The sequence below is a fragment of the Ammospiza caudacuta genome, chromosome 7 (genome assembly GCF_027887145.1).
Source record: "Ammospiza caudacuta isolate bAmmCau1 chromosome 7, bAmmCau1.pri, whole genome shotgun sequence".
NCBI classification, from domain to species: domain Eukaryota; kingdom Metazoa; phylum Chordata; class Aves; order Passeriformes; family Passerellidae; genus Ammospiza; species Ammospiza caudacuta.
In genome coordinates this window covers 42,050,810-42,078,238 of record NC_080599.1, presented here as the reverse complement: position 1 = coordinate 42,078,238, position 27,429 = coordinate 42,050,810, and the positions used below count along the sequence as shown (strand labels likewise).

Genomic DNA, 27,429 nt, shown 5'->3' with positions numbered 1-27,429 from the left:
AAGGTTCTGTGGGAGAGGTAAAGACAAGGAGCCAACCCTTAAGTGGAAGTGTGGAGATAACCAAAACTGGCCCCAGTGCCAGCTGTGTTCTGTCTTAAGAGCATACAGACCATACAGTGGTTTTGGTCTCACTACTTTCTGAAGAAAGGACTGCAGAAAAATTAGGTGACAACCCTAACAAATGCTATAAAGCAGAGAGAACCATAGTAAATAGTGCTGGTTATAAAATTTCACTTTCCTAAATGGAAAGTGCAGTGTTTTTTTTTTTTTAAATGGGCTGATGCATGTTGTAAAGTGTTTATATATATGTATATGATCAAAATATGTGTATATACATATATAGGTAGATGGAAGGATGATGTTTTTCAGAGCCAAGTCTCACCATGGCGTGGTGAGGTGGATTTAAGGATGAATTGAGCAAGCTGTAAATTTAAGAACAAACTCATTCTGTGGCTTGAAATTAATTATTATAACCAACATGGTAACTTAATCTCACAAAAACACGAGTTTATTAATAGGTGAAGGAGCTGAAGAACCACACAGTCCATCCAGCCCTCTGATAGAGTTTCCTAATCTCAGTTACGAAATTCAATGCTGCAGTTTTACAAGGTACATATTCTCAATTAGTGAATGTTACAGAACATAAACATGAAGTGAATATTTGTATTAATGAGATTCAAACAAGTCAACTGAAAGAAGTATCAACTCTAGTTATAACACATGGTGAAAAGAATCAAATTTGGAATGTGATCATATATACTGTTGTACATCAGACAATATGTACACTGTTTCATATTGCATGACATTCATAGCATATTCATAGAAAAGTCAAACTAAATGATGGCTTAAAAACTGTTATCACTGAAATTTGCTCACTATGATTTAAAGTGTTGATATTGACTGAGTTAATATTTTCATTGTGTAAAAATACTGTATATAGTAGAAACCCTTCAGCATCTTCCACATTCAAATAAATCAAAGTTACAGTTTGTTATTTGGTGTTCAACATCTTAAATTAAACGGCCGATTCTTTCTGGCCCTCGGAAGGAAAAACAAATCATGAATATGCTCAATCTGGTTTGACTAGAACGTTTCTCTCTTGAAGACCTTGCTTCTGGAATCAGAGACTAAACCTGGACCTCGGCTGAGGTGCGGCTGGGAACACTAAAACATCTGAACACACTTAAAAAGGTGGAAAGTCCATAGCCATTCTACACACTTTCATTTATTGTCTGGACAATTAAAGTACAAATAATTCAAACACAACAAGGTTATGAAAAAAACATTTACAATACTTTCCCTCAGAAATGATCTAAACTAGCAAGGTTAACATGAAGTCATTCATTATAACTAAAGTATACAACTGCCTGGTCCTAAGAAAGATTTTTTAAATTATTATTATTATTCAGATAGTAAAACACATCGTAGAGAAAAGATTCTGACATGCCTTCCCCACTAATGCTTAGCAAATGCATCAAAACTTTCCCAGCAAACTGCGCTCATTCATAGCAGATGATGTATAAAGGTTTCCCTGAACATTGAATGAGTGTTCCTTTAAACTAAAATCTAACATTGTTAAAGTAAAAAACTGATAAAATTATGATGCAGCCTTTGCTTTTAGTTATTTGTCTACTACAAAAGTTTGCCTCTTCAGTGTGAAAAAACAATACTTAGTCTACATGCAGTTAGTGGGTATAGCATGGAAAAAATGCACAAAATAAGCACAAGTTATAAATAACCATAACGTTTTATTACCATTAAGACTAAACTTGTATTGAAAAGATTTTATATAACAAGACAAGAAAAGCAATAGCAAATTTAACTATCAACTAGATTATGCATAGCGAGTAACTGTTTCTAGTACTCAGGGAAGAGCATGACCCTTTTTTGTTTTAAATATATAACCGTACAAAGCACAAACATACTAAAATGATCAGTGCACTGGACATGGGAGAGCACCCCCTCAGTCATTTTGTTCCCTTAGCTCTGTTTTCCCCAATCTGAATTACATTAAAATAAAGACCCAGTTGTTTTCTTTTCTACTGTGCAGTAAGAAAAAATATTCACAACAAACATGACAATATATCAAACAATATTTCTACACAAGTTACCTTGATACCTCTGTCACTTAAGTATCATAAGAAAACATTTTAAGACATATACAAACAAAACTAGCAAAGTGTTACAACTTATAATAAATTAACCAAAAGAAAAAATAACTTTATATATATATATATTTATATTATATATACACATACACACACAACAAAATGACACAATAATATGCTTCTTCCCATAGTTTAAGTAAACAAATAAGTAGACTAGCCAAACTAGCTATATTTGATTTTGGCCATATGCATCACATCGGCAATTAAATAAATAAGTGTTTCAAGCAACATAAACAGTGTTCCAAATGTGCCAACACAGCCCAATTATATTAGCTTGGGCTATAAAGTGAATTTGAAAATTCTTAACAAATTTAAAGCAAATGTATTTTTTTCTAAACACATTACATTTAACTATGATACTAAGATATGTAAATAATTTTGTAGCACCTACTGCTCAAACCAAGGAAGTTTTTGATCAAAAAATTAATTTTTTTAACTTTTGTTCTGCTGATATCCCATACTGATGACTTAAAGAAAAACCGTCTTGCAACTCATCTCCTTGCTTTTGGGTTTTGACTGTGGGTAACTGCGTGCCTGGGAAGAACACTCTCCCGTACTGTATTTAATATTTTTATTACATGCTATGAAAAGATACGAAGATCATCTGTTTGTAGCCCATCCTTCAAAAAACAATCTACTAATCCAGTTTAAAACACACATCTTGATCTCTAAAAAGTTACCAGTGCAGTATGAACATGACAAAGTTGTCAATTTCCCCTAAATTAGCCAGTCAAAATATTTTTTCTCAAATCCAGATTCTCTTGTAAAAATTCTTTATATTTTATAAAAATAGATTTTTCTTGAAACCCATTTTCAGCAAAGAGACCACCTCTTTGGCAACATTGTTAATGTTATTTAAATTGTTATGTCATCAGGTATCCCCCGTTACCCCATTCCCTAACAGAAGACTGTTTAGTTCACATGATACAAAAGAAAAAAGGAAAAATAAAAAAAGTTGCAAAATTATGTTCTTCTTTTTGCAATTTTTATTGTTCCTCTTTAATTTGTGTGGGGGGTTTACCAATCTGATTCAATCAATGTTTTGAAAAAACAGAAAAGAAAACAAAAATCTTTTTTCTCGCTTTTAATCCCATTAGTTCGTAAAAATTGTTTTTTGTTTTATTATTTTTTCAAATGAGTGAATGGTCATCTTAAAAAGACCCACCTTCAAGGAAGGTAGTAAAACTAGCTGGCCGGGTAAAAATCCCTGCACATTGTTATCTATGTATATTATATTCAACAACGACAGCTATGAAAGAACATTCAATGCATCAAAGGTTTTTTTTTTTTCTAAGCATTATAAAATCCTTTCCTGTTCCTCACAGGATATCCAATGTTTTAATACTTAGGCAACACTGGCTTATAAAGTCCATGGTTGAATATAAGCCTTGAAGAGTTTTTTTTTTTTGTTTTGTTCGTATATATATTTATATATATATATTTTAGTAAGTAAGGATATGAAATTCAGGATTTGTGGGTTTTATTGGTTTTAAAGGAAACTTGCAATACTCTGTCTCCTAAACGGTATCCATTAAGGCTGGCAATGGCCATGGCAGCTTCGTCGTAGTTGGTCATGGTGACAAAGCCAAATCCCTTGCACTTGTTGGTGTTGAAATCGCGGATCACCTTGACATTATTGACCGCTCCAAAGGGACCAAACAACTGCCACAGCACGCTCTCATCCGAGTCAGGGGACAAGTTGTAGACGAAGATGCACCATCCAGTCCCGGTGTGACCAGGGATATTCATTCCCACAAGGCTCGTCATGCCATCAATTGTGATCGGAGAAAACCTACCGAGCAAAAAGAGGGGTCTATTCTAAATATATCTCTTGGCACGAGCTATAGGGCTCCAAGACTTTAAAGTAAATAAGCCAATGGTACTGAAGGTTCTGGATCCTGTCCCTGGATGATGACCACAGAGCCACCCTTGCTCTCTAACTCCTGCTGAAGCAGAGGGGAGCTGTGCTAAATAAATGAAATCGCCAAATCTGGGCATAAATGCATCTCCCGCCGAGGATAAGCCCTGCTTAGATGTGTACAAAGACCTCAGAAAAGAAATGCTCGAGGACAATCTGAGTCAGAGAGGGCCTGCACACACTGTGATAAACAACAGCTCGTGTAAAAAGGGCCTTAGAAATTTGCCACTTATTTCCAGCACTGATATAAGTTTCAGGACAACAGAAATCTAATGCTTCGTCTCCTACTAGTCTGCAGCGAAAAAACCCAAGCAAACTTCAAGACCTATTTTAAAGATTAATAAGAAATGCCTTTGTCAGGATTCAGCTGTAACGGTAGCTTCTTCAGCTAAAAATACTATTAGAGAGATGTCTCTAAGTGGTAGATTTTATTTCTCCTCCTAACATGGTCCTTAATTGACATACACTGGGGAAAAAATCCAGGTGATAAAGAGTCCTAAAGCTAGCCGCATAGAGAAGGAGGTTTATGCAGCAATTGTATTTATGTTCTACTTATTCTACAATTAATGAGCACATCACTGATACCTTCATACCGTGAGGCTTCATTTCCATGACAGGCTTTAGGTCCTTCAAAAAGACAATGCAGGAACTAACTCCCAGAATTCAACAGAGCACCCTACTGTTTCTCCCTCGCTGTCCTTTGGGACTTTACCTCGAATATCCAAAGAGAGCAGATAAAGCCAGGTGTTTAGGAACACGGATCCATCATGGGATAACAAAGGCTGGGCAAGATCTAGGGAGATCATCTGATCAGCCTCCTGCTCCAAGCAAGGCAAACTTCTCAAATGAGACTTGCTGCTCATGGCCCTGCAGAGGGAAGCTTGGGAAATCTCCAAGGACAGCAATGCTGCTCCTGCAGCCGCTGCTGCAGGGCTCCATCCTCACTGCAGATGAGTTTCCCTTATCCTCAAGTAGAATTTCCCCTGCTGCAGCCTGTCACTGCTGATTCTTGTCCTCCTGCGTCTGACCTCTGCAAAAAACTCGGCTTCACCTTCTTTCTAAAGCCCCTTGGTAGGCAGCTGAAGGCAGCAGTCAGGGGCTAAACTCCACATTTGCCTGTCCCGAATTTCAGCGTGTTCCTGCCGCTTTCCAAGGTCTCCCCAGTGGCAGCCATGGCCAGCAGCAGTGACAGCTCCTGCTCCTCACCAGTTCAGCGTCACCCGCTAATGCGAGGAGGGCGCAGCGCAGCCCATGACTCAGGTTATTAATGAAGATGTTAAGCAGTATCAGCCCTCAGGATCAACATAATTTTCCTTTCATCAGTGTGGAAAAAAAATTGACATGCTTTCTGAAGCTACACTTTGGGATACGTTTTAAAATAACAACTGCACAGAGGAAACGTCTTAAAAATCCAGTTTCACGTGTACCTTCAATATGATGAGTTTCAATACCAGAATGGAATAATAATTCCTCAGGATTTTCTGAGCGATGATTGAGGGAGCAGAGGGAGATACTCTGTTGCTGAGCGAGTTCTTGTGCTCTCCAAAACTTTTTACACTTGTAATAATTTCCACATTTCGCAATCTGCACAGTATTATGCAGTGTATATTAAATAACCATAAAGGAAACTACACACTTGATGGTTGCTCACTGTTCTGTTGACGCCTGACGGCACTTTTTATGTATATTCAGGGAAAAAGAAGACACTTGGAATATACATCTTAAGCTGAGGATCATCACTGGGGTGTAGCTGTGCTGTAAATGAGCAGTTCACAAATGCTCACAGCATCAGATCCTCAGGAAGGTTTGCAGACAGTTTATTAAAAATCCATGGCAATTTTCCAACTCAACTTCACTTTTGCAAATCCTTATCTCGACACATTTTAGTTTCTCTCCCGCACAGTGAAACCAGTGACATTATCAGAACAGTTCAGCACAGAAAGGCTGGACAAGGCCAATTTCTACTGCTCCTTCCACTGTAGGTGGAAATAAGGATTGGAAATAAGGCACCGCAAGGGCTTGTACAAGCCAACAGCTTCAGCTCATTTTGAAATCTGCAAGATGGGACTTCAAGCCCAATCACTGACCAGTGCTGACTGTGCCAGCAATATACACAAGCCAGCAAACACTGCCTTTCTGGAATGTTTAAATTTAATGTGAAATACAACTCTGAGGGACACACCATGCTCTAAGTAAGGACGAAATAAAACCCGTACAATGCAAAGCCGTGCGTGTCACAATGCATTATAAGGCTTTGCATTCTAAAGAAGTGCTTCCCTGATGCAAAGGGTTAAAGTTTCCTACAGTTCACTGGAGAGCAGCTTTTCCCTGGAAACCTTTAGGAGCTATGCAGCTTTCAACTATTTATGTGCCATGAGCACAGCAGCTGCTGTAAATCCAACAAAACATGCATGAACCTGGTGCAAGTGTATTGACACAAATACAAGATCACCTATCGCATAAGGAGCTTTGCTTCTAGCAAGTGATCTGAAATTAGCCTCAATAAAACCTTTTTTCCACATCAGCATGTCTCATTTTCCATCAGTACCACACAGTTAGCACAGGGAAAGCCAATCTCCTGTTTCTGAAGCAGCTTCAGAAATTATCATTGTGGTATTTTTTGTCACCCTGCACCTATAAATTCAGGTTTTGCTAGTGCAGGTACAATTGCCAAGGTTTGCTAGGAGGAGATAAGAATTAATTTAAGATGCCTGCAAAATGACTTTGAGCACTGCTGTGTTTTTGGAGTAACGCTGCAGACAATGTTGAGAAAGCAGATGTATAACCTATAAAGGCAGGTAATTGCTCTTTTCCTCTGCTCAGGCTGAGCCTATCCTGCACCACACGCCAGCCCAATTCCAGCAAAGGAGCAGCAGCAAAAACCCAGGGAAGCCTCCCAGAACAAACCCATCCTTCTGACACTGACCTGCACCTGGACAGACACTCAACTGGGAGAGTTTCCATGTTTCTGATGAGATTTCAAGGAACAAATAAGGTGGGAGAGCACAGGAGAAGGGCAGTGTGGTAAAATCAGGGGGTTCTGACTGACCACATCCCCATCACCACTCAGGATACCCCAACAAAACCAACGTGCCCAGGAACACCAGCACTGCTGCTGGGGAGAAGCTCTGGTTTGACTTTGCTCTTTTGAGCACTCAAGAGTTCAGAGCTGCACTGAGTTACTGAGGGGTTAAACCCCACCTTACTGTCTGCTACTAGCTACTGTAGAGATATACTTACCATACCTTTTTAGAGGATGAGCTTCAAACAAAAGCTCAAATAGTTTTCAAGTGTGGTGAGTAGACCATTTCAGATTTTCTCATCTTAATCTGGACATTTTAGGGCAACATCAGGAATAAGACTACACCTTTGTTTTGCTGCAAGGATCGCTTATGCTGATGTTGCCATTAAAAGAAACACTAACACCACATCATCTCATTTTAGCTACCAAGCATACTCATGTAACAGCAGAAATGTTGACAGATCAGCTGAGCTTTCACACATACGTGCACATACAAACACACAGCTATTTTAAACAAACAAAAAATAAATTTCAAGGACTGAAAAAAAAATTCAAAGTATTAAACCTGTAACAAAAGAAACTTTGGGCTGATTGAGGTGCACACAGCTGTATTTTCAAGTCAAACTTATGATGTGGTCCTAACTGTGAGAGACCACAGCAGCCTAATTCTGATTTTTGACTTAGATTTTCTATTATCAGATGAGAGATTTGGTAAAAACTCAAGTTAATAGTTTTGATTCTACAAAAAGCACCACTTAGCAGAGCAACTGCAATTTCAATGCTGGTAGCTGTGGCACCTAAACCATTTGAGAAGCCCACCTGTAAATAAAAAAAGGTTGAAAAACCCCACAGAACTTGTGCGTGAGGCCTTTAAAGTAACAAAACCAACTGAAGTCCAAACTTAAAAAGAATTTGACATGCTGGTGGAAGAAAAGAAGGGATAAAAAAAATAAAGTTAGTGAATTAAAAAAAAATAAATTGTAGCACCAATCTGTGCCAACACGGACATCTGGCAATCTGTGGAATTCTAATTACCTCTTTACGCCATAGGCCATATTAAGCAAATTGTCCAGCCTGAAAAGAGAAGGAGGGTCTTTGGGTTAATGTCTCACAGATGGCAAGATCGCTCAATGGAACTATTATTAATAGTGTTCCATTTTCAAAGAAGAAACGTTCAACAAGTTTCCCACACATCTAAGGAGCCTAACAACTCCCGGCCTGCTTTGTTAAGTCTGAGGTTGTGCTTAAATTTCCACCAGAGCATTTAAAAGCCTTTTTTAAACTTGTCTACAGTCTAGAGAAAAGCTTAACCTTTATAGCTTGGTTTTAAAAGATGCACTTAGGATTTGTCTTTTTTTTTTAATAATTCAACTTTTTTTGGTAATTTAACTGCTCATCTTATATTTACAGTTAATTTAAAAATAAAATATTAAGTCCAAAACTACTGGAACTGGAAAACTTCTTGATAATCTTTGATAATCTGCTTTAGTATAATACATTTTCCCAATTTTATTATATAAATTTAGCATTAATCCTTCATGACATGTCAATCTAAATTGACCACCAAATTTTGTAGAATTTAACCATCTGCTTTCCATGGCAGCACAATAAAGTCCTTCTGTCCATGGAATGATTCAGTGATAACCTCAATGGACACAGCTGCATGCCAAAGACACAAAAACAAGTGTAAATTTAATGTATCCAATGACTGACTTTTTATGATCTTTAATTCATTAGCACTTTCCATCCCTGACAAACTAAAATTACTTCTGGATAATTCTCTAAAGCCAGTGTGCAACTCAGTTATGCAAATATGTCCAAGTTCTCTTTCTTGAAGGCAGACTTTTTTATTTGAAAGCTGGGTTGCCTGAGAACTATTAAGTATGAAAGTAATAGGAACATCACATACTGCTAACTCTGCCTTATGCATCAGATGGAAACAGTATATTCAGAATGCAAAGCATAAAACATCCCCAAAAGCATCTGAAGCCTCACACCAAAGACTAATACAAGGGCTCTTTATACTAAGAGCAGATATCTCAGGCTAATAAATTTAATGATACTCCTGCTGACTGGGACAGACTCAGCTTTTTTCCTGCTACCAATCCACTGTCATTAACATCAAAGTCTAAGCTGCATCAAAACTGTAGTAATACAGCAGAAAATAAAAGCATTACCCAAAAAGAGAGAAAGAACAGGACAGTCACTGCTCATTTGATTACCAGAGTAACTCTATTCTGTCCTCCCTTTTTCTGTGAGCCTTCATGAGATCTGATTGTACAGTACTTCAGCTGTTTTAGTAAATACAACATGACTACTGCTGTCAGCAGATTTTCCTCCTCATTCTCCAGGAAAGAATATTTAATTTTACAAACAAAATCAGGTCAGCCTACGCAACTAAAGCATATTTTCCTGCACAGCACCTGCCCCACATTGCTGTTGCTGGTGGAACCTCAGTTCTTTTCCAGGTAATTACCTGAATCTCTGAGCCTGGTGGTGAAGTGGTCCAGGGTAGCGTCTGTTGGGAGACTGATACAGCTGTGAAAGGAGTGCCTGGCTTGTTTTCTGGCTGGGGTTATTGGCAAACTTCACAGTAATTGGTTCTGTAGCACCACTAGGCTTCTGGCCATTTAGTCCCTTTATGGCTTCTTCTGCCTCTATTCTCTTATCAAAACGGATAAATCCCACACCTCGAGAAACCCCTGGGAAGTAAAAACATGTGAAGAGATGAATATTCGTAGGAACAGCCTCATTTATGCAACGAACAAACTGAACATTGGGTTCAACTTCTCACAATAGGTGGTTTGCAAATTAAGGCAAGTCCTGTAAAGAAAAATCCTCTTCCCAATCCCAATGAATTTAAGTAAACAATATCCTGTATTTTGATAGTTCCTCATTAAAGAGGCAGCAGTTATACCTCTAGTTACATTTATAAGGAAACAGGCACTGCATTTTACACTACAAGTCAAAAAAACCCAGCTGCAGACATTTGCAATTTTGCCACTTCCAAAAGAAAAACCATGCACTTATCAAGAAAAGTTTTCTTTTAACCTGTGACTTGATCAACCAGAATCCGTGAGGTGATGATGCGCCCATATTGTGAGAATAACTGCTCTAATTCTTTCTGGGTCATGGTTTTGGGAAGGCCGCTGACATACAAGTTGGCATCCCGGATGGAGGCCGAACTTGGACGGGCATACGACACCTACGGAGAGAAAAGGAGAGGAGCGTTAGTGAGCTACAGCCACCCTGGGCATTTTGGACAGATCATGTTCTCTTCTTTCACAAGACACAACCCTGCAGTTCAGACAGGACCTGTTCTGCCAAACGAGCAGAGCCAGGAAAGGCTGGAGGAACAAAGGAAGAGCTGCAGAGACCTTAAAACAGACACAAGGGTTCTGAAGTGCAGTGATAAAAGCCCATTGTTCAGAGGTGGATTGATGTGCACCTTCCCACGCGCGGCTCCGTGAATCCCCCCCTCGGCTGTGGGTGTGCGGATGATTTGCCGTAGCCAGCCCCGCACGCTCAAGTTCCCGCATGTTTTTCTTTTCCCCCTCCAAGTGTCTGAAACAGATCAGGTTATTTGCAGAACGATCTTTTGTGCTCTCTCTCTTTGTGTTTGCATCCTGAGCTGGCAAGATCTGTTCTGGATGAACAGTAAAGTACTGGTGAAATTAGACTAAATGAACATCTGCTCAGGGAGCTGTAGACTGACACTCATTGTCGGATCTGCAATTTATCACGAGAAGTTCCCTTGCATTATAAAGCCCAGAATCAGACCATAAAATATTATGACCGAGCAAACAAGAAAATCTAGCTGTGGCTCTGCATGTGTGCTGTTGGAAAATTACTAATTCAAGCCTCTTAACTGCTCTTCTACCTATGAATCAGATTTATAATTATAATAGGTGCATAAAAAGCCTTCTGCACTTTTAAAATAATATATACATTTAGAATAAACACATTTAACATAATAAAAACACTTCCTGGATAAAGCCTAATGGCAAATTTTCAGCACAGATCATGAATTACTTTGCAGCACATCTGAAAAAGCATTGGAAACCAAGCTGAATATTCTGCACTTCATTTTGATTTATTTCAATATAAACAGATCAGCACTCTCCTGCATTATGTCTTAAAATGTGTCTAGGAAGGAAGTGGGGGGGGTTCCCATCACAAATACAATACATTCAGCAATTGTATTCCCTTTTCCCTGAGCCTCAGCCTGAACAGAGAGGATGTCAAATGCATGTCTATGTGTTTTATGTGTCAAAGAGTTGTCTTTATGTGCTCCACACCTAAAAATAGATGTTGACTCAACACAGAAAATTATGTTAATGACTAATATTTGCTTCCACAATCTCCTCTGCATAATAGCAGACAAAGTCTAAAGATGCTAGATTTTAAGGTTTTTGGCAATTTCTTTGTAACTTACATGTTTGTCCATAACCTTTTAAATCTAACATTTACAGAGAAGGCTGGGGAGAGGAGGTGGAAAATTCAGGGAAAGAAATATGAAATAGAGGTTAGAGAAAACATTTGCATCAATGGAGGCAAGCTCAGGCACACAGCACAAAGCAGACATGAGAAGAGCAGAAACCTTCAGGTGCTGAAAGGAAGGAGGATATTGGGGTAGAAAATATTTTGCGTCACATTTTGTGTCATTTTGTGCTGATGGGGTGCAGCATTTCCATCACTTCCCTGCCGGTCCTGAACATCCCTCTGATGGACCCAGGACCAAAACACACATGGATGGCACAACTTGGCTTTTATGTAACAGGGCTCAATCCAGACCCTGGGGATACCAGGGACAATCACATGGTGCTTTTATCTACAGCTTGGTTTGGTGCTGGAGCATTTGGAAAAGCAGATTCTCCCTCCCCACTCTGCAAATGCCTCACCTTCAGAGGGCACTGTGAGAGCTCAGGCATCTACAGTTTAACCTACTTTAGAAATAACAGCTTAAAAAACATTTAAGAGCCTCTCTGGAGTGAGGGTAGGGATCTTACCTATTCCTCAAAACTGAGAACCGCAAAATGAATAAAGTTCCTGGGCAAACAGCCAGGGGTTTCCTTTGGGTTTCTCACTCTGGCACATTCATTAACCAAATGCCACGTTACAGGGAAGATGAAAAGTATTGGGATATGCAAAAAACACTACTTCCCAGAGCAATGAGTGCCTGACATTTTATATATATATACACTTCTACTTACAGAAGGCTCTCTGCTCTCGTGGGCCTTGCAGGCAGGCAGAGGAAGGAGAGGCTGCTCACACTCCCAACCCTCCACTCACAGCACATGTGAGCACCTATTGCTGCTCAGGTCTAGTTTTTATTTCCTCCTGCAATCAAACATTCAGGCTGCAGGGGAGCCTGAGCCAAAGAAAGAAGCTGCCAAAAGCAACTCAGCCGTCTTTAATATCAAGGAGAAAAGGTTGCGGAGCTGAATGGACTCAAGGCTAGTAATGTCAATTATTTATCTGCTTTTGAATCTTTTTCATCTTCGCTCTGAGGTCAGCCAATGACAAATCGATCGGTTAGAGTGTGCCATTCTGCTTTCAAGCTATTATTCAGTTAGTGCTGAGGACGGGATGTCTTCCCGTGTGTGAGCTATCAAAGGAAGAAATCGCCCACCCTGACCCTCCATCACACCAGAAGCTCCTTATGCTGTGTGAGTTAAAATGGGAGCAAAAACCAGCTCCCATTTTATCCCTGCAAACCGCAAAGCGCTGCGTGAGGACGCTGCATTAATTCTTTATATTCACACTCAAAAATGATTTTTTTTTTTCCCCTTCCTTTGCTCACGGCAGTGTTACCACCCTGTAATGAAACAGAGCGTTGAAATAGAAAAGAGTATGAATTCCTTGTGGTGGCTAGGATTCCAAATAATGAGCTAGAGAACACCAAGGTACTGTTTGACCCAGGCATTTCTCAGCATTAAAATATATGTCCGCTCGCACAACGGTTGAAGGTCGAACCACGGTGTTGGATTTCACTGCAGAAGATCATTCAGGAGTTCTGCGGTCAAATTTGCAAGGAAGATAATAAAATATTGTAGAATTCATTTAATGGCTTGCTGGCCTCAGATGTTAGTTTCTATAAATACATTTATAATAACAACTATGAAAAACATTTAATAGGACATTTCTCATCTGACATTGAGCATTAGCCTGTGTAAGGGCTTCTCTTCATAATAAACAGAGATCTCCAGAGGCTGCACCACTGTTTCCCAACACCACTGCAGCATCAGAAGGTACAGCATTTCATATCTTCCATGGCAAAGCACATTTTTCTTCAAGTGCACAGAAAATATCTCCAAGTAATTATCTTCCCTATTGATTTCCTACCTGCTTTCCCATATTGAAAACTTTTTGAAGAATTACTAAACTCGAGACTCTTCAGAACATAAATTGAAGCCGTCTGGCCTTCCCAAGCCAGAGCCCACAGCAAAGGCACCCAGAGGCATGAACGCATCCCATTTATCTTCTGGAACAAGCAACAGCAGCCATTTGAACAGTGCCACTTAACCACTTTGCTGCTGCTCCCTGTAAGAGAAGCCTTCAACTCCTGTGCTAATCCTGGACCTCTCAAACATCTCCAAGTCCATTTCTAGGAGCCCCCTTGTAAAATTTAACTCTGCTCTGAAGAGGAACTGCATCTTTCCTGAATGATTTGCTCTGCCAGCGCAGCCACCCTGCCCTGGACACACCTGAGCAGCAACCAAGCAGCTAATTCTGCAGATGCCAACCTTCCCTGAGATGTGCCTTGCTCTGCATCTACCATTCCTCACCTGGAGAACAGGAAACCATGCAGGAGCCTTGAATCAGGGTGCAGCACAGGCACCCAAGGACCACCAAGGCATCCACCCAGGGCACCTCTCAGCCACAAGCAGCTAAGGGGCAGTCAGTGTTCAGTGACTCCCTGGGCAGCTTTCAGAACGTTTGTGTAACATTCAAAAATACCCGACTCCTTGGTGACCTTAATACAGAGACTTTGCTATGTCCTTTTGTGACTGCTTTGTCCTTTTGTGACTCTTCAAGACACAGGATTTCTTGTGTGATTTTTGGGGTGAGTCACTTGGCTTTTTTTCTGCCTGAAGTCCAGTTTAAAATGGGGACAACCCTTCCCTCACTTGCTGCCCCTTGTCCCACTAGTACAAACTGGAAGAGCTTTAGCACAACCAACTCAAAAGCCTCACACATAAATAAAGCACAGTCTCACTTGTTTAATACACATCCAGAACTAGAAGTAAAATCATCTTAGCACCAGTGAACAGGCTATGGCAGAAAGAGACATTTCCTCACAACCACTTCCAGACCCTCAACTGTGTCCTAATTTTGTGCAAAAGCAGATTTGAGACACCCTCCTGTGAAAGTTCTGTGCTTTGTCAGAACAAGCAAACACAAAAGCCCTCTGGTCCAGAGGCTGAAGACCAGGATGTGGAATACTTTCACATCTGATGCTTGCAGTGCTCTGTCCTTTCTCTTCACTAAGCCCTTGGCTGGAGGATGGAGGGGAGTGACGATGCACTTTACTGTTGAGCGATTCAATGCCATTTTACAGAGATTAATTATAATTGCAGGTACAATGGTCTATCCCATCATTTCAGGAAAGACATCCACAGATAATAACCTAGGAACACTCCTGGCTGTATCAAGAGCAAGGCTAAGAGAAATAATTGCTCTGGCTCGGTGGAGTGAAAAGGACTCACTGGCAAAACTGAGGCAGTAAAAAGAAAAATCCCGATTAAGCAAAGATGCATGAAATTAAGAGGCAGAGACTCTCTGGTGCCTGCTGGAAGCAGCAGAACCAAAGCTGGATCTTCAAATGCAGCACTGAAAGGTCCTCTGAGCACCAGTATCACTGCAGGCACAAAGTGTGGGGGAAGGTTTGTCAACAAGCACTACAAAGTCCAAAGGGTTACACTGACAGAGGCTCCTAAAGAGCAAAACAGGAGCCTCTTTAGTTGAGGCTTTCCAGGTTTGCAGCATCTTTCAAGTTTCTGGTCCAAGATTTTGTCTTGGGGAGCAGCAGCCACAGCAAATGACCCCTCTTTGACTAACTGTGAGCTACCATAAAAGAGAACAGCAGTTAATTTTAGATGGAGCTATACAACAGCTACATCCCAAATCTGCAGTTTGTGCCTGTAATGTGAATTTTCAGAAAAGGGGGGAAAAAAGGGGGCTCAATGCACACAAAGACACTCAAAAACACAAATCCCTCCTTGCTGCAGTCCAACAACCTCAGCTACTCCCAGCACCTTCCAACATCCCAACCTTCCATCTCTTCCTCCTTGCAGAGCATCCAAGCTCCTCCTGTGCCTCGCCCTGATCTCTCTGTACACCCTCTCCTTACCACCCAGCCTTGCACATCCCATTTCTTCAGAGGGATAGGAGGCTGCAGGCAGTGCCCAGCAGGCTCGGTGGCCCTGGGGAGGCTGTGGAAAAACACGGTTGGAAAACACCAGGTTTAGGCTGAGCATTGCACCAGGGGCACCCAACACCAGAGCTCTGCTACCATCACTGTCAGCGACCCAGCACTTTCTGGCTGCCACCCAAATTGTGCTGAGCTCCCCCACAGCTCCCCAGGAGTCTAGGATGGGGTGCAGGAGACACAGGCTCCTCCCCAGCCCTCCCTGCTGCAATCCCTCCTCCTCCTCCGCGCAGCACGGCTGGAAGGCAATCTTTTTGACAAATGACTTTGTAGGACAGAGAAGTCTGAGGCTGCTGTTATTTGGTTACCCTACAGTGACAGGATGGTTTGTAGTTTTGTGGACAATTACAAGAATTAACATGGACAGATTTAGAGCCTGAGTTTTGTGGAAATAGCTGGCATTTTGAAAAATGCCACAGAAACCAAGATAAATAGGAAGATCTTTCAGCAGTAATGTTACTACTTTATTTTCAGAAAAAGCAGCATTACTTTCTCCCACAGCCTTTTTTGCTGTATTTTAAACTAGGACCATCCAGACCTATTGATCAAAACAGGAGAATAAAGCAGAAATACAGAATTTCATGCTATTTATTAAATTTAACTGAAAATTAAAACTAGAAAAAGTCTCTGAGCACAGAGGAATCATCTTATCCATTTGGTATTTTACCATCGGATAGATATGATGGATTTTAAAACTGGAGCTTATCAAGGGCTCAGAGAACCCAGATTCCTTCTCCCCTCTCTGGGGACATCTCCCTTTGCTCCAGCAGTGTCACAGCATGTACCTGCTCCTGTGAGGGAAGGAAGAAGCAAACCTATTTCTCAGGCAACAGAGAAAAAGGAAGAGAGGGGTGCACAAGACTGCACTTCAGGGGGTCACTGGCTCTTTTTAGATTTCAAACTTCCTTTCAAAACTGTTCTGCCCTTGTTCCAACAAGGCCAGGTCACCTGAATCCCCAAGTAAATTGTAAAACACTTCCCTCGCATCTTTCAGGCGTTGTCCTTTTTCAGGGCAAAGCAGCAGTTTAAACAATCTGTACCCCATGCATCACACATCTTATTTTCCTTCTGATATTTGATGCAACTGAATTGCCAGGCAATCTTCAACAGCAGCAGTGACCTTTCATATGCTTTTATGGATGGGCAAATTTAATTTCTAAAAATAGATTCAATTTCTGGAATATATATTTATTTCAACACACACTGTCTCTTCCCTCACTCTAAACTGTTTTGCAGAATCATGTCAAGCTTTAGCTGTAAAAATAAAGTGAAGCTTTTCTCTCTCACAAGAAGATGATGCTGCTATGAAATCACGTAAATAAAATATGCACTGTGATCAGCTGAGGAAGAACAAAATGTGTATAACCTATTACCACCAAACACAACTCCCTCCAATGCTTTTCCCCAACAGATATTCTGTAAATCGTCACCTCTCAACTTTGACTTGAAAGGGCATCATTGACTTAAATAAAATGCACATAAATATTTTAGCTGCTAGAGTGAAAAGGGATTATTTATCATAACAATGACAGAATAAAAAGAACATTTCTCCAGTTATTTTAGTCCACACATCAGAGCCGACTGTGCCTGGCTGTTCTGCTGATCCTGCTATTAAGCCAGTTCCTCCTGTGACTGCATGGCTGTTTTGCAAGGCATCAGGAGAGAGAGAGAACATTAAGCTGCCACAAAAATGTTACAGAAGTGAAAAGGACAGCATCTCGGGCCACATGCATAAGATACATATATTATTTTTAAACAGGAATTAAGCCTTGTGGGGTCAAAAAAAGAATGCAAATACAACTCCCCAGAGCCACCTCATGTTCAGTCAAGGTGCAAGGAACAGCAGAGCCCCTAACATAGATGGGACAAAGCCAGCAGGACCACAGTGACCTTGGCAACTAGAAGTAATTTGCCACTGTAAAAGGCTTTCACAGATTACTCATTTCAACTTGCTTTCCATCAAAACAGCTTCCAAAAGGCAGCCAGAGAAATTCCACCTGGAGGACTGCAGCTACCCAACATACATGGACAGGAGCCAAGGTTCAGCCCATCCATCAATAAGATATTTACAGATTGATTCTGAAGCAAAAAAAACCAGCCACATTCATGAAGAAAGCAGAACAAAGTAATCTTCAGTACTTTTCCAGCTCAATGTTGTTCTACTAAATATTTTTTAGCCTGCAAAACTATGTGCTACCGAATTCATTTCTAGATGTTCTCTTGAGAGAGATTTTTTTAATGCACCCATGGTGCATTTTTAGTAACTGTAAAGGGCATCTGTAGCTAAAGTAATTGGGTCTGATAATTAAATATAGTATTTTCACAAGTTTAAATACTTCAGCCTTACAAAGAAGGACAGTGAGATGCTGGAAAGCAGCATGTGGGAGCAATGGGCAGTGAGGAGGTTCAGCAGTGCTGAGTTCTGCTCCTCATCACCTTGAAACCCTTTGGAAACCAGAGATCTCTCCAGCAACACAAATGCCACTGGTAGCACTGAATACACCTGATTTATCCCTCAGTGTGAACACTGGGAAAGCTCCATCCCCACTGCACAGTACTAGGGAATGCAGGCCTAATTTATCAGGATTTCCAGAAGTAAAACAACTAAAAATATAAAAAAGCCAAGGGGGTAAAGGTAAGGCAATCACATGTTATTCTGCAATGAAAAGCTGGGTTGGAAACTACTGATTGGATGTCCCTGGGGCCAAAACTTTGGCTGTTGGGATAGAAGGCTCCCTTGGGTTCGTTTTAGGCAACTGCATAAACCCAAATTTATTAAAAAAAAAATCCCAAACCCTATGCTTCCTCCCAGCCATAGAAGAACTTATACAGCTCCTATGCATGTAGATTAGATCAATCTCTTTGCTTATTATTAAATTTTAACAGCTTTCAAGAGCCCCCCCATGTCCTTTTATTTGATGCTAGTTTACAAGCTATCAATAAACATGCCAACCCCAAAACAAACCACTGAATTTCTAAAACTTATACTGAATTAAAAAAAAGTACCATGAATAAGATTTGACACAGGATGTTCCCAGATAACAAAAGTCTTACAGATGATAAAAAAGCATAATGGTTTAATTTTGCATGTGAAATGTATAATAATAATTGGTTTGGGTTCCAGTTTCTGGAGGCCTTTTACTGCATGAGTTTCCTGTAACCTTGAAATATTATGAATGTAATAGCATTGCTCTGGTTCACAAAAAAGAAAAACAGAGGCAAAGCAGCAGAGGTACTTAGGGACAAGAAACGCAGCTCTTTCCTACGGCTGAATAATGTTCAAAATATACATGTGCTGCATGAAAAACTGATCTAGATTTTTCAAGTTCTACTGAATTCTTAATAAGCGTTTTCAAAATATTTTTTCCCCCCATAATGTGCCTTTAAAAGCAATTTGGAGAGCAACTTTTCACTCTAAGTGGAAACTGCTGAGTCCAAGCCTGCATTTCCACCTGCAGCAGTTGATAAGATGGTAGATTTTGCTGCCTTGCCTTACATATTCCTGTAAGTGTTTCCATTAGCTCTACAAAACCATGCTGTGAGCATTTTGATGCATGGCCCACATGCCTGTCTGTGGGATGGGATCTGGATGGTCTGAGGGAGGTTTGGAAGCAGCCTTGCCTATGAAATCCATCAGCTGCTCCACCACTTCATAACCCTCAGCTCAGCACTTCTACTCCTCACTGATCAAACATCAGGGGAAAAACTTGCTTGAAACAATCCTCAGAAATACACCAGAATCCAATAAATATTTTTGCTTTAGGGAACACCACTTTGTCCAAACCACAATCTTTAGCCAGATTGCCAAAACCCACAGTATGGCTACATTACATTGTATCTTTTTTTGCAAGATACAACATCACTGACATTACTTGTACCAACATTCAGTACGGTAAAAATTCTATTTTTATATTAACACTTTTAGCTTGGAAATACAAATTAACTACAGAAGAAAAATTAAGAAAATGGTGCAAATCAAAAGCCAGCATTCCAAAAAATGATCAAAGCAGTTTCAGATAATTTGATTCTGATCTGCTGTTTGCTCCTGTTCAATTTTTTGATTCACATCCCTTAAGCTGTATTATTTGTCAGAATTTGGGATGTGGAAATCTTCTGTAAGCTGTTCCAGAACAGCTTTATCAGCCATGCAGCAAAAATGGTGACAGTGTGGAAGCTTGCTTTTCTTGTGAGACCACTTAAGAAGGTAATTGAATAACTAATGGTCTATTACAAACAATGAAATAAGCGACTTTGGTGGGAAGCCTCCAGCTTTTAAAAAAATAAATCAAATTAAGGATGTGGAAATTCAGAAAATTTTTTTTTTTGAGAACGACATATTCTAACTTGTGAGAAACATGCTTTCAACACCTGGTAATGACAGGAGTGTCACTAAGGGAGAACTCAGTGACAAAGTATTTCCCATGAAAACATAAGGAAACATGTAAGTTCTGAATACATCATCAGGTACTTCACCTGTTTATGGATAATGGTATCACTCTGGCTGTTCTATTCTACATTTAAGCCTCACTGTCATGCTTTAAAGAGCTTCCTGTTACTTTCCCCTCTCTTTAACAATAGCAGCAATTTCAGAGAAGAGAGATTTCATCTTCTGCATGTCTGCTCATTGTTCCAAGGAGGAGCTCGTTAACCCCCTTACAATGGAGAAGAAAATAGTGATGAAATTGCCAGAAACCGTTCCAACTACTTTCTCCCATTCCTGAATTGAGCAAAAGGCATTTTATATTGTCTTACCTTTATGGTTTTGGTCTGGAGTCTGAGTCCATTTAAAGTGTTAATGGCTTTCTCTGCATCCTTTGGATCAATGTAGTTAACGAATCCATACCCTAAACTCTGCCCTGTTGAAACACAAGAAATAAAGAAAAAAGGACTCAATATTTTTCAGCACAGGAACAACTTTCAAGAGTGGAAGCACAATATTCTTACACTGTTCATTTCATCCCTGCTTTCCCTTAGAGTCTCTATGCTGTTTTTCACCATTTCTTTATCTCCTTAATACAGGGGGAGCCGTCATTAAATTTAAACTGCTGCTCTGAAGATCCTTCTGTGAGAACAAGAAGCAGCAACTCCTCACCCTGCCTTCCCCAGGAGTTTACTGCAAAGCATCTACAAGGCTTGACAGCAACAGAACTGTGTAATAGTTTTGTGCTGAGCTCCTAATAAATATAACTGGCTGACCTGCCAGTAACAAGGCCACCTCTTAAAATTAAATAAACACACACACATAATTTTGCTACTGTTTATAAACAAATCTCGAAGTATTTAAACCACAAAACTAGGAAACTGCATTTTTACACTAACCTCAAAGGAGCTGAGGAACAGAAAACCACCTTTACATCTCTTTTCACTGCTCAGTGAGCAGCCAGTAAATAGGAGAAGGGACAGCCCAAATTGCAGCCGGGCCAGGGACCACATTAGAGCTCCCCTCGGAGCATTCGAGATGACAGCAAACCCAAACAGTGCAACAACTGCTGCTGTGCACGGGATGGCAGGAGGCCACCGCAGCAGCCAGAAGCCTTTCAGCAGCTCCTGCCTGCCCAGCCAGACCCGTGTGTGTGTGTGTGTGTGTTTGCAGCAGAACAGACCCGGGTAATACCTGGGCTAAGTGACACGGGGCTGGAGAGGCCGTGCTGTGGGCACTGCAGGGATCACACACACACACACACACACGGCTGTGGGGCTGCACAGGGCTGGGAGAACCTGATCCACAGGGATCTCTTCCCAATTCCCAAGCAGCAGCTTTGCAGCACCAATTCTATTAATGCAACGTGACAGACAGCCGCTTCCAGATCCCTTCCTTCCAGCATCCTACTGAACTTATTTTGCATGTTTGGAAAACATAGGTTTTTTTTGGGGTTTTTTTTTTTTTTTTTTTTTTTTTTAAGGCACATGAACTCAGAAACACACACAGATAACCACGTTTCAAGAATCAGTAAGCCTAAGCAGGCAGGTGAACCATCCTGTCAGGCTCCCTCTCATACACCCTTCTGTGTATCTGGGGCACAGCATGCCAAAAAACCACCTGTCCCTCAGCACTGATGTGATCAAAATGCTGCTGCTCACAGGCAGTGAGAAAGGGAACATGTGAAAATGCCTCCCCAGGAGAGGAGCAGCATTTGTGGAGGTTTCTAGCCACAGGAGCAGCAAGCAGCAACCCAGCTCCTGCTCACCAGGAGGAAGGGGAGCTTGGGAAGGCAGCTGCACACCAAGTGCCTTGATGTCCCCTGGAGGCACAGATCCTGCCTCCCAGCACAAAGCTTTGTTTCTTTGTCTCCTGGACTACAAAAAAGCATCTGTGTGTTTCTCAAAGTCAGACGCTACCAAAAATACAGCGTTTGCTGTAACACAAATACAGGGAGCGCTTCTGTCTTACGAAATCAGATCAAAGCCCTAAAAGCTGCTAACTATGCAATGGAAGACTAAAAATCCACGGAAACACTGCAGTTCATGCCTGAAATGCCCACTTGCAGGCGAAGGAGAAGAAATGGCTGTTTTAACATACAATACAGCCAGGGAGCAATTCCATCCCATCAATTCAACCTCAGAAAAAAAGTAAAAAAACATACTCTGTCTTCCTGGAGAGCTGAACTAATCTCAACAAAAATATTCTTACCCAAGTTACATGACATTAACCAAGAATGACCTGAAGTCTGGCTGAGCACAAAGCCTAGAGCAAAAATACTGTAAAGATACTTTCCCTGCCATGCCTTCTGCTTGCCTACCTGAGGTATTTTATACAGCCCCAATCCCTGCACCTCTGAATACATCAGATCTTTGATAAATTTAATCCTAAACAATCCTAGGGAGAGGAAAGCCATTCCCTAGGAAACACATCTTTTTATGGGGGGGAAGGAGACTCAAGGATCAGAGATGGATAACCTGTGTTTGTATCCTTTCCCTATTAATCACCTCTGGGCTTCAAAGGTACACAGAGAGCAGGAGTAGCTGGAGTGAGACTGGGATTTATGGCCAAGGTCTGATCCTGGGCTTCCATGTCCAGTCACTGCTATTCTCAGGGCACATGGACTGACCAATCTCTACAATGTATACACTGCTTTTCAACAATCTCCCATAGAAACATTCTTACTTCTGCAAGTACTCACATAAGAGAGCCCATGGACAGCAAACCCACAGACAGCACTAGCAGTAGGGAAGGGAAATAAATGGCAATACAAGAAAATAATGAGATCACAATTACACAACACTTTTCTTTGAGTCCCCCAGTAACATTCAAGTTATTTAGATATCATCTCTCATTCTCACTACCAAGTGGCAATGGATAAATATATTTTCTCCAGGTGAAGGATAACATACCAAAACAAATAAAGTTAATCTTGTCTGCATGCAGGACTGCAGAACCTGGCTTAATGAAAACTACTACACTGTCATACCATTTTTCTTTCAAATAACAGGTCAGAAACAAGATTTCTTCTTGTCAGTGTATTTACTCCTGGACATCAAGAAATATATGAAATTTGTACCAGGATAGCAGGCTGTTACTCAGAAGCATTTGGTTATGAATTCATGTCCCACTGATTGCTATATTAGCTGTACTGTACGCTCACAAAAAAGGGTGAATGCTCAGAATTTTGAGCACTGAATTTCTGTTAAGTCAACGAATACCCCTTTTAACTTAAAACCTCAAACTCCACACCCTTCACAGCCCATTGAAAGCTTGGTGCAGTTGTTTCCATCAGCAAATTCCTTCTGCTGTGTCCTGGCACAGACCTCACTGTACCAGCAAAGCTGAAGGAAAAAAATACTTCCTATTAAGAGCTTTCCACTTCAAGGGTCTATTTTGTTTGGTTACTTTGTATTTTCAACAATCTTGCCTAAATATTATCATGTGTTTAAAAACTGACACAAACCCTCAGTCTCAAAAAATTGAAAAGACAAACTCAGATTAGTTTTTTTTGTCTGTGAAAAGCTTTATGATGACTGTGGAAAACATCATAAAGTTTTACTGTGCTAAACATTTACAGTTAAGAAGCCAAAAAAATTTATACATGCAGCTAAAAACATGAGTTTCAAATTCCTCTCAAGAGCAATGTACCTTATGTCAGACAAAACAGACTCCAGATACGAAAGAACTAAAAACTGTAACAGGTGAAGAAAGGAAAGGATTTCTTCCAAAATACAGTAAACAGTATGAACTTCCCTATTTTCTTCATTGTGTGCTCTTCCTGCATGTTCTCCAAAAGGGTAACACTTCTTTGGACACAATCTGGCAGCACAAAGCAAGCAGCTGGACCTCTCAGTGGGATCCCACACAGACACTGTAGTTCATTCCCATGCTACACTTCCCAGGAACAGCACCGTAAATAGTAAATATTTTCTGTGATTTGGAATCCAATAGTTCATCACATGCTGTGATTCAGTAGGTCAGGCAAGAGATATTTCTAGATGATCCTAAAACAACACCTTGTTATCTTGCTATTCCCACTGCTCTTTCCGAATGTTTTCTCTAGCAGGAGAAAATGGATAGTGGACCTCCCAGAATCTGGTAAGGAATAGGTCTAAAAATGAGAAGTAACAGGGTTACAAGTTATCGAGGACTTGACAGTCTTAAAAAAAACCAAAACAGGCAAAGCCAAACCCAAACTGGAAATGTACATGTTTTGCCTTTGAGAAAGTTCCATTTCAGAGCTGAAAATTGCGCTTAAAACAAGTAATGAGAAAGAATATAGGAAAAAAAAATCAATTCACCCTGTATCATTTTTATCCATACAACCAAAAACCTGCAACAGTGAAAAAGGCAGTGTCAAAGACCTCCACCTTCCTTTACTTCCACTGTAAGCCAGTCTACATTGGCCAATTCCATAATTATGCTAAGAAGTAAAGGGAAAACACATAGAAAAATCCCTCTAAGTTAGAACAGAAATATCATAGAAAACAGGTTTTTAAAAGGCATAAAACCCCTCTAGTAAAGGTTGGAATAACAAAATACTTTTTTTTTTTTTTAGGTTACTGAAAAAAGATCCCTTAACACCCATCCTGACTCACCAGGAGATAGTAATAGTAACAGTACAGAGACAAGAGGCATTATGTACACCTGAAGAGGTATGTGAAGATATACCCAGGTGAATGCTAAACAGAAGCTCCTGAAGTTATATATGTTTAAATTAAATGATCTGGATTATTTGCAGAGAACAGACTCCAAAAAAAAAAAGGGGCTAATGGCTCTCTTTTGTGATCAAGAAATTCCAGAAGCCTGGAGGAAAAATGTTTGTACTGGAATTCAAAGAGGGGGGACTGGACAGCCCAAGTACCTACAGGTCCAGCAGTGTAATGCTGAGCAAGGCAAGTTTACAGAATATTCAATACTGGACTTCAATAATAAAGAATTAGTGAGGGGGTAATAAAATCAATGTCAATCAAATAAAGTCTATGGAAAAGAGATTCTGTCAAACTCAGCTGACAACCTTCTTGATGAGATTACAAGTTTGACCTATAAATTTTAAGAATGCCATTTAATCAACATTGATATAGTTGGTCTTCTCTAAAGGACTTGATTTGGTACTGCTTATTAATTGACTAAAACAAAATTAACAGGGCACACATTAAACGGATTAAAGAAGCCAACAGATCTCTTACTGGGACTTGTGAACAGGAAATCACGAGAAAGACCTGTAGGAGAGCATCTATCTCAGGAAACAGATCTTGGCCCTAAATTGTTTATTTCCACCACTAAGTGGAAAAAACCCAAACTCCGTGCTTGAGAAAATTGACTGCAGAAAGACAGAAGGAGGAGAGGATAAGTACAAAGAGGACAGAGGAAAAGCACAAGCAATTTAAGCTCCTCAGTAAACCACAAATACACACATTTGCACAGCACAAAGATTACATCCTGCCAAACCAAGTTAACTGTGCCGTGCTTTAGGAGTGCTGAAATCAAAGACTGACACAGGCTACATCAAGCTTGCACCATTGACACAAGAATTAAAACCCATTCTTGCCATAAAAGTCACAGAATCAGACAAGGAAGGAAAAATTGCTGCTTCTGATGTGCCTGTGCTTTGCTGAGGAAGAGCCCAGTCCTGGTGCATGTGCTCCAAGCAAGACACTGATGCCTTGGTGATGGGGCCATGAGAATTGACTTCAGCACAAGGACTCCTTCAGTTGAGATAAGGGGGTCAGATCTGCCCACCTGATCAAAAAGTTGTGAATAATTTGAACGAAGCTGAACCTGAACATTACTACACTAGTATTCACCTGGAGTACAAATTTTTGTTTTCCTACTAATGTTTGCCCATAGAGTTATGTACCCCAAATCCCAGTGCTTGGCAAGTGAAACCAGACTAGAAACAACACAGCAAACGCTGTTTTCCTGTGGAAGCCATTTGCTCTGTGTTTTTGACATGGAAGGTAACACAAATTTAAGAACCTACCAACCATTTTGTCAGTTCTACCACAGGAAATTCTGAAGGCTTGATTTTTTTTCTGAAAGCTATGCTCTAGCTCAAGCAGAAATTAATCCACGGAACGCTTTGGCAGGATGTGTTAAGTGCTCAATAATCTCTTCTACTCTGAAGCTCTACAAATACACTGTTCCTGCTGGTTCTATGAAGAACAATTATTGCCACAAGCAAAGAGAAGCAAACTACATCCTCAGAAAGTCTGAAGCCTTCCTACTGCAAGAAACTACTCTAAGAGCAACTTAGAGATGAGTACAACTTTTAATTGCCCACCAGTGACCAAGTAAATAAAAGAATGGTTAAAACCATCTTTTTTAGTTGGAAATAAATTACTGTGGAATTAAAGAACTACGGTCCCCACTATAAGCAGCCACTCATGAGAACAGGCACAGAATGGGACAGCAGTGATCTGAACTGCCTCAAATTGTGTTTTTGTTGTGCCCTGCCCAAATGTAAAACCTAATTAAAGCTGCCCTCCCTGCAGACAGGCGTTCTGCGAGCGCCGGCACCGTCCCTCCCTTGGGAAGTAGGGCACGTCTGACAGCTCATCTCGCATCAGCCAGGCACGAGTCAGACAGCAGCAGCCTTCAGTCACCCGGCCTTGGGGACCCAAAGATAAATAATGCTCACCACCAATTCTCCACATCTCCCCAGGGCCATTTGCGCCTGTTCAAACCTGGGTGAAATTCAGGGAAGGAACTGGTCGCGGGGTGAGCTTCTCTCTGTGGCAAAAGCTAAGCAAAACTTGCTGTCCACCTGTGGCTCTTCAGGCAAACCTGCACATAACTACTCCACTTTTCCCACTGTTTCTCAAGATTGAGGTGTTTGGAATAAATAGAACCTATGGATGGATGGGAGGGAGATTGCTTTCTGTCTTTTAAACAAGAGAAAACCAAAGAGAATTCTGACATTCAAGGCTGTCCCTGCTCCAGAAGACAGGTCCATTTCAGAACACCACCCTGTGAGCCTTCAAACCAATTCAGAAGTCTTTTAAACACATTCCTGGGATGAAAAGGAATGACTGCATCTCATACAAAACGCTGTATGAAGTAGAGGATTTTGGAGAAGGTTACATAAATATCCTTGAGATGATACATTCATAATGTGCAAAGAGGGTCAAGTGAAATGACTTTCATTTTTTTTTCTTGTTGTTTCCACAACAGTCACCAACAAATAGAGCTGTTCACCTTAAAAAGGAGGTAAGCTATCGAGAGAAAATTCAGATCAAGAGAAAATGAGATCTGATCATGAGCCCAGTTCAAAACCTGCTCCTTGTCTGATGCTTTTTTATACCAGTAATGTCAGTCTCATTCATTCTCCATCTCTTTACCAAGGAAAATCACCTGCTGTCACCCCAGCAATGCACACTGCAGTCTCAGGAGAACCAAACCAGAAGGGAAACATCTTCAGCACACAGTGCTCCTAGGACCAAACAATTAAGCTGAGGCTGTCACTGT

At 40.6% G+C, this 27,429-nt stretch overlaps 1 protein-coding gene across 4 annotated transcripts in view; it reads right to left on the bottom strand.

Annotated features, from left to right (window-relative positions):
- Positions 1 to 1,209: 1,209 nt before the first annotated feature.
- The window catches only part of ELAVL4 (ELAV like RNA binding protein 4), an 80,271-nt gene continuing 54,051 nt past the window's right edge, over positions 1,210 to 27,429 (bottom strand). For all 4 annotated transcript variants that reach the window (XM_058808499.1, XM_058808500.1, XM_058808497.1 and 1 more), the window contains exons 3-7: positions 20,292 to 20,395; positions 10,160 to 10,313; positions 9,585 to 9,810; positions 8,144 to 8,182; positions 1,210 to 3,960 (exon numbers count right to left, since the gene is read on the bottom strand). In XM_058808499.1, the coding sequence (XP_058664482.1) occupies positions 3,633 to 3,960; positions 8,144 to 8,182; positions 9,585 to 9,810; positions 10,160 to 10,313; positions 20,292 to 20,395 (851 nt within the window). In that variant the 3' untranslated portion in view covers positions 1,210 to 3,632. The remainder of the gene's footprint in view (positions 3,961 to 8,143; positions 8,183 to 9,584; positions 9,811 to 10,159; positions 10,314 to 20,291; positions 20,396 to 27,429) is intronic.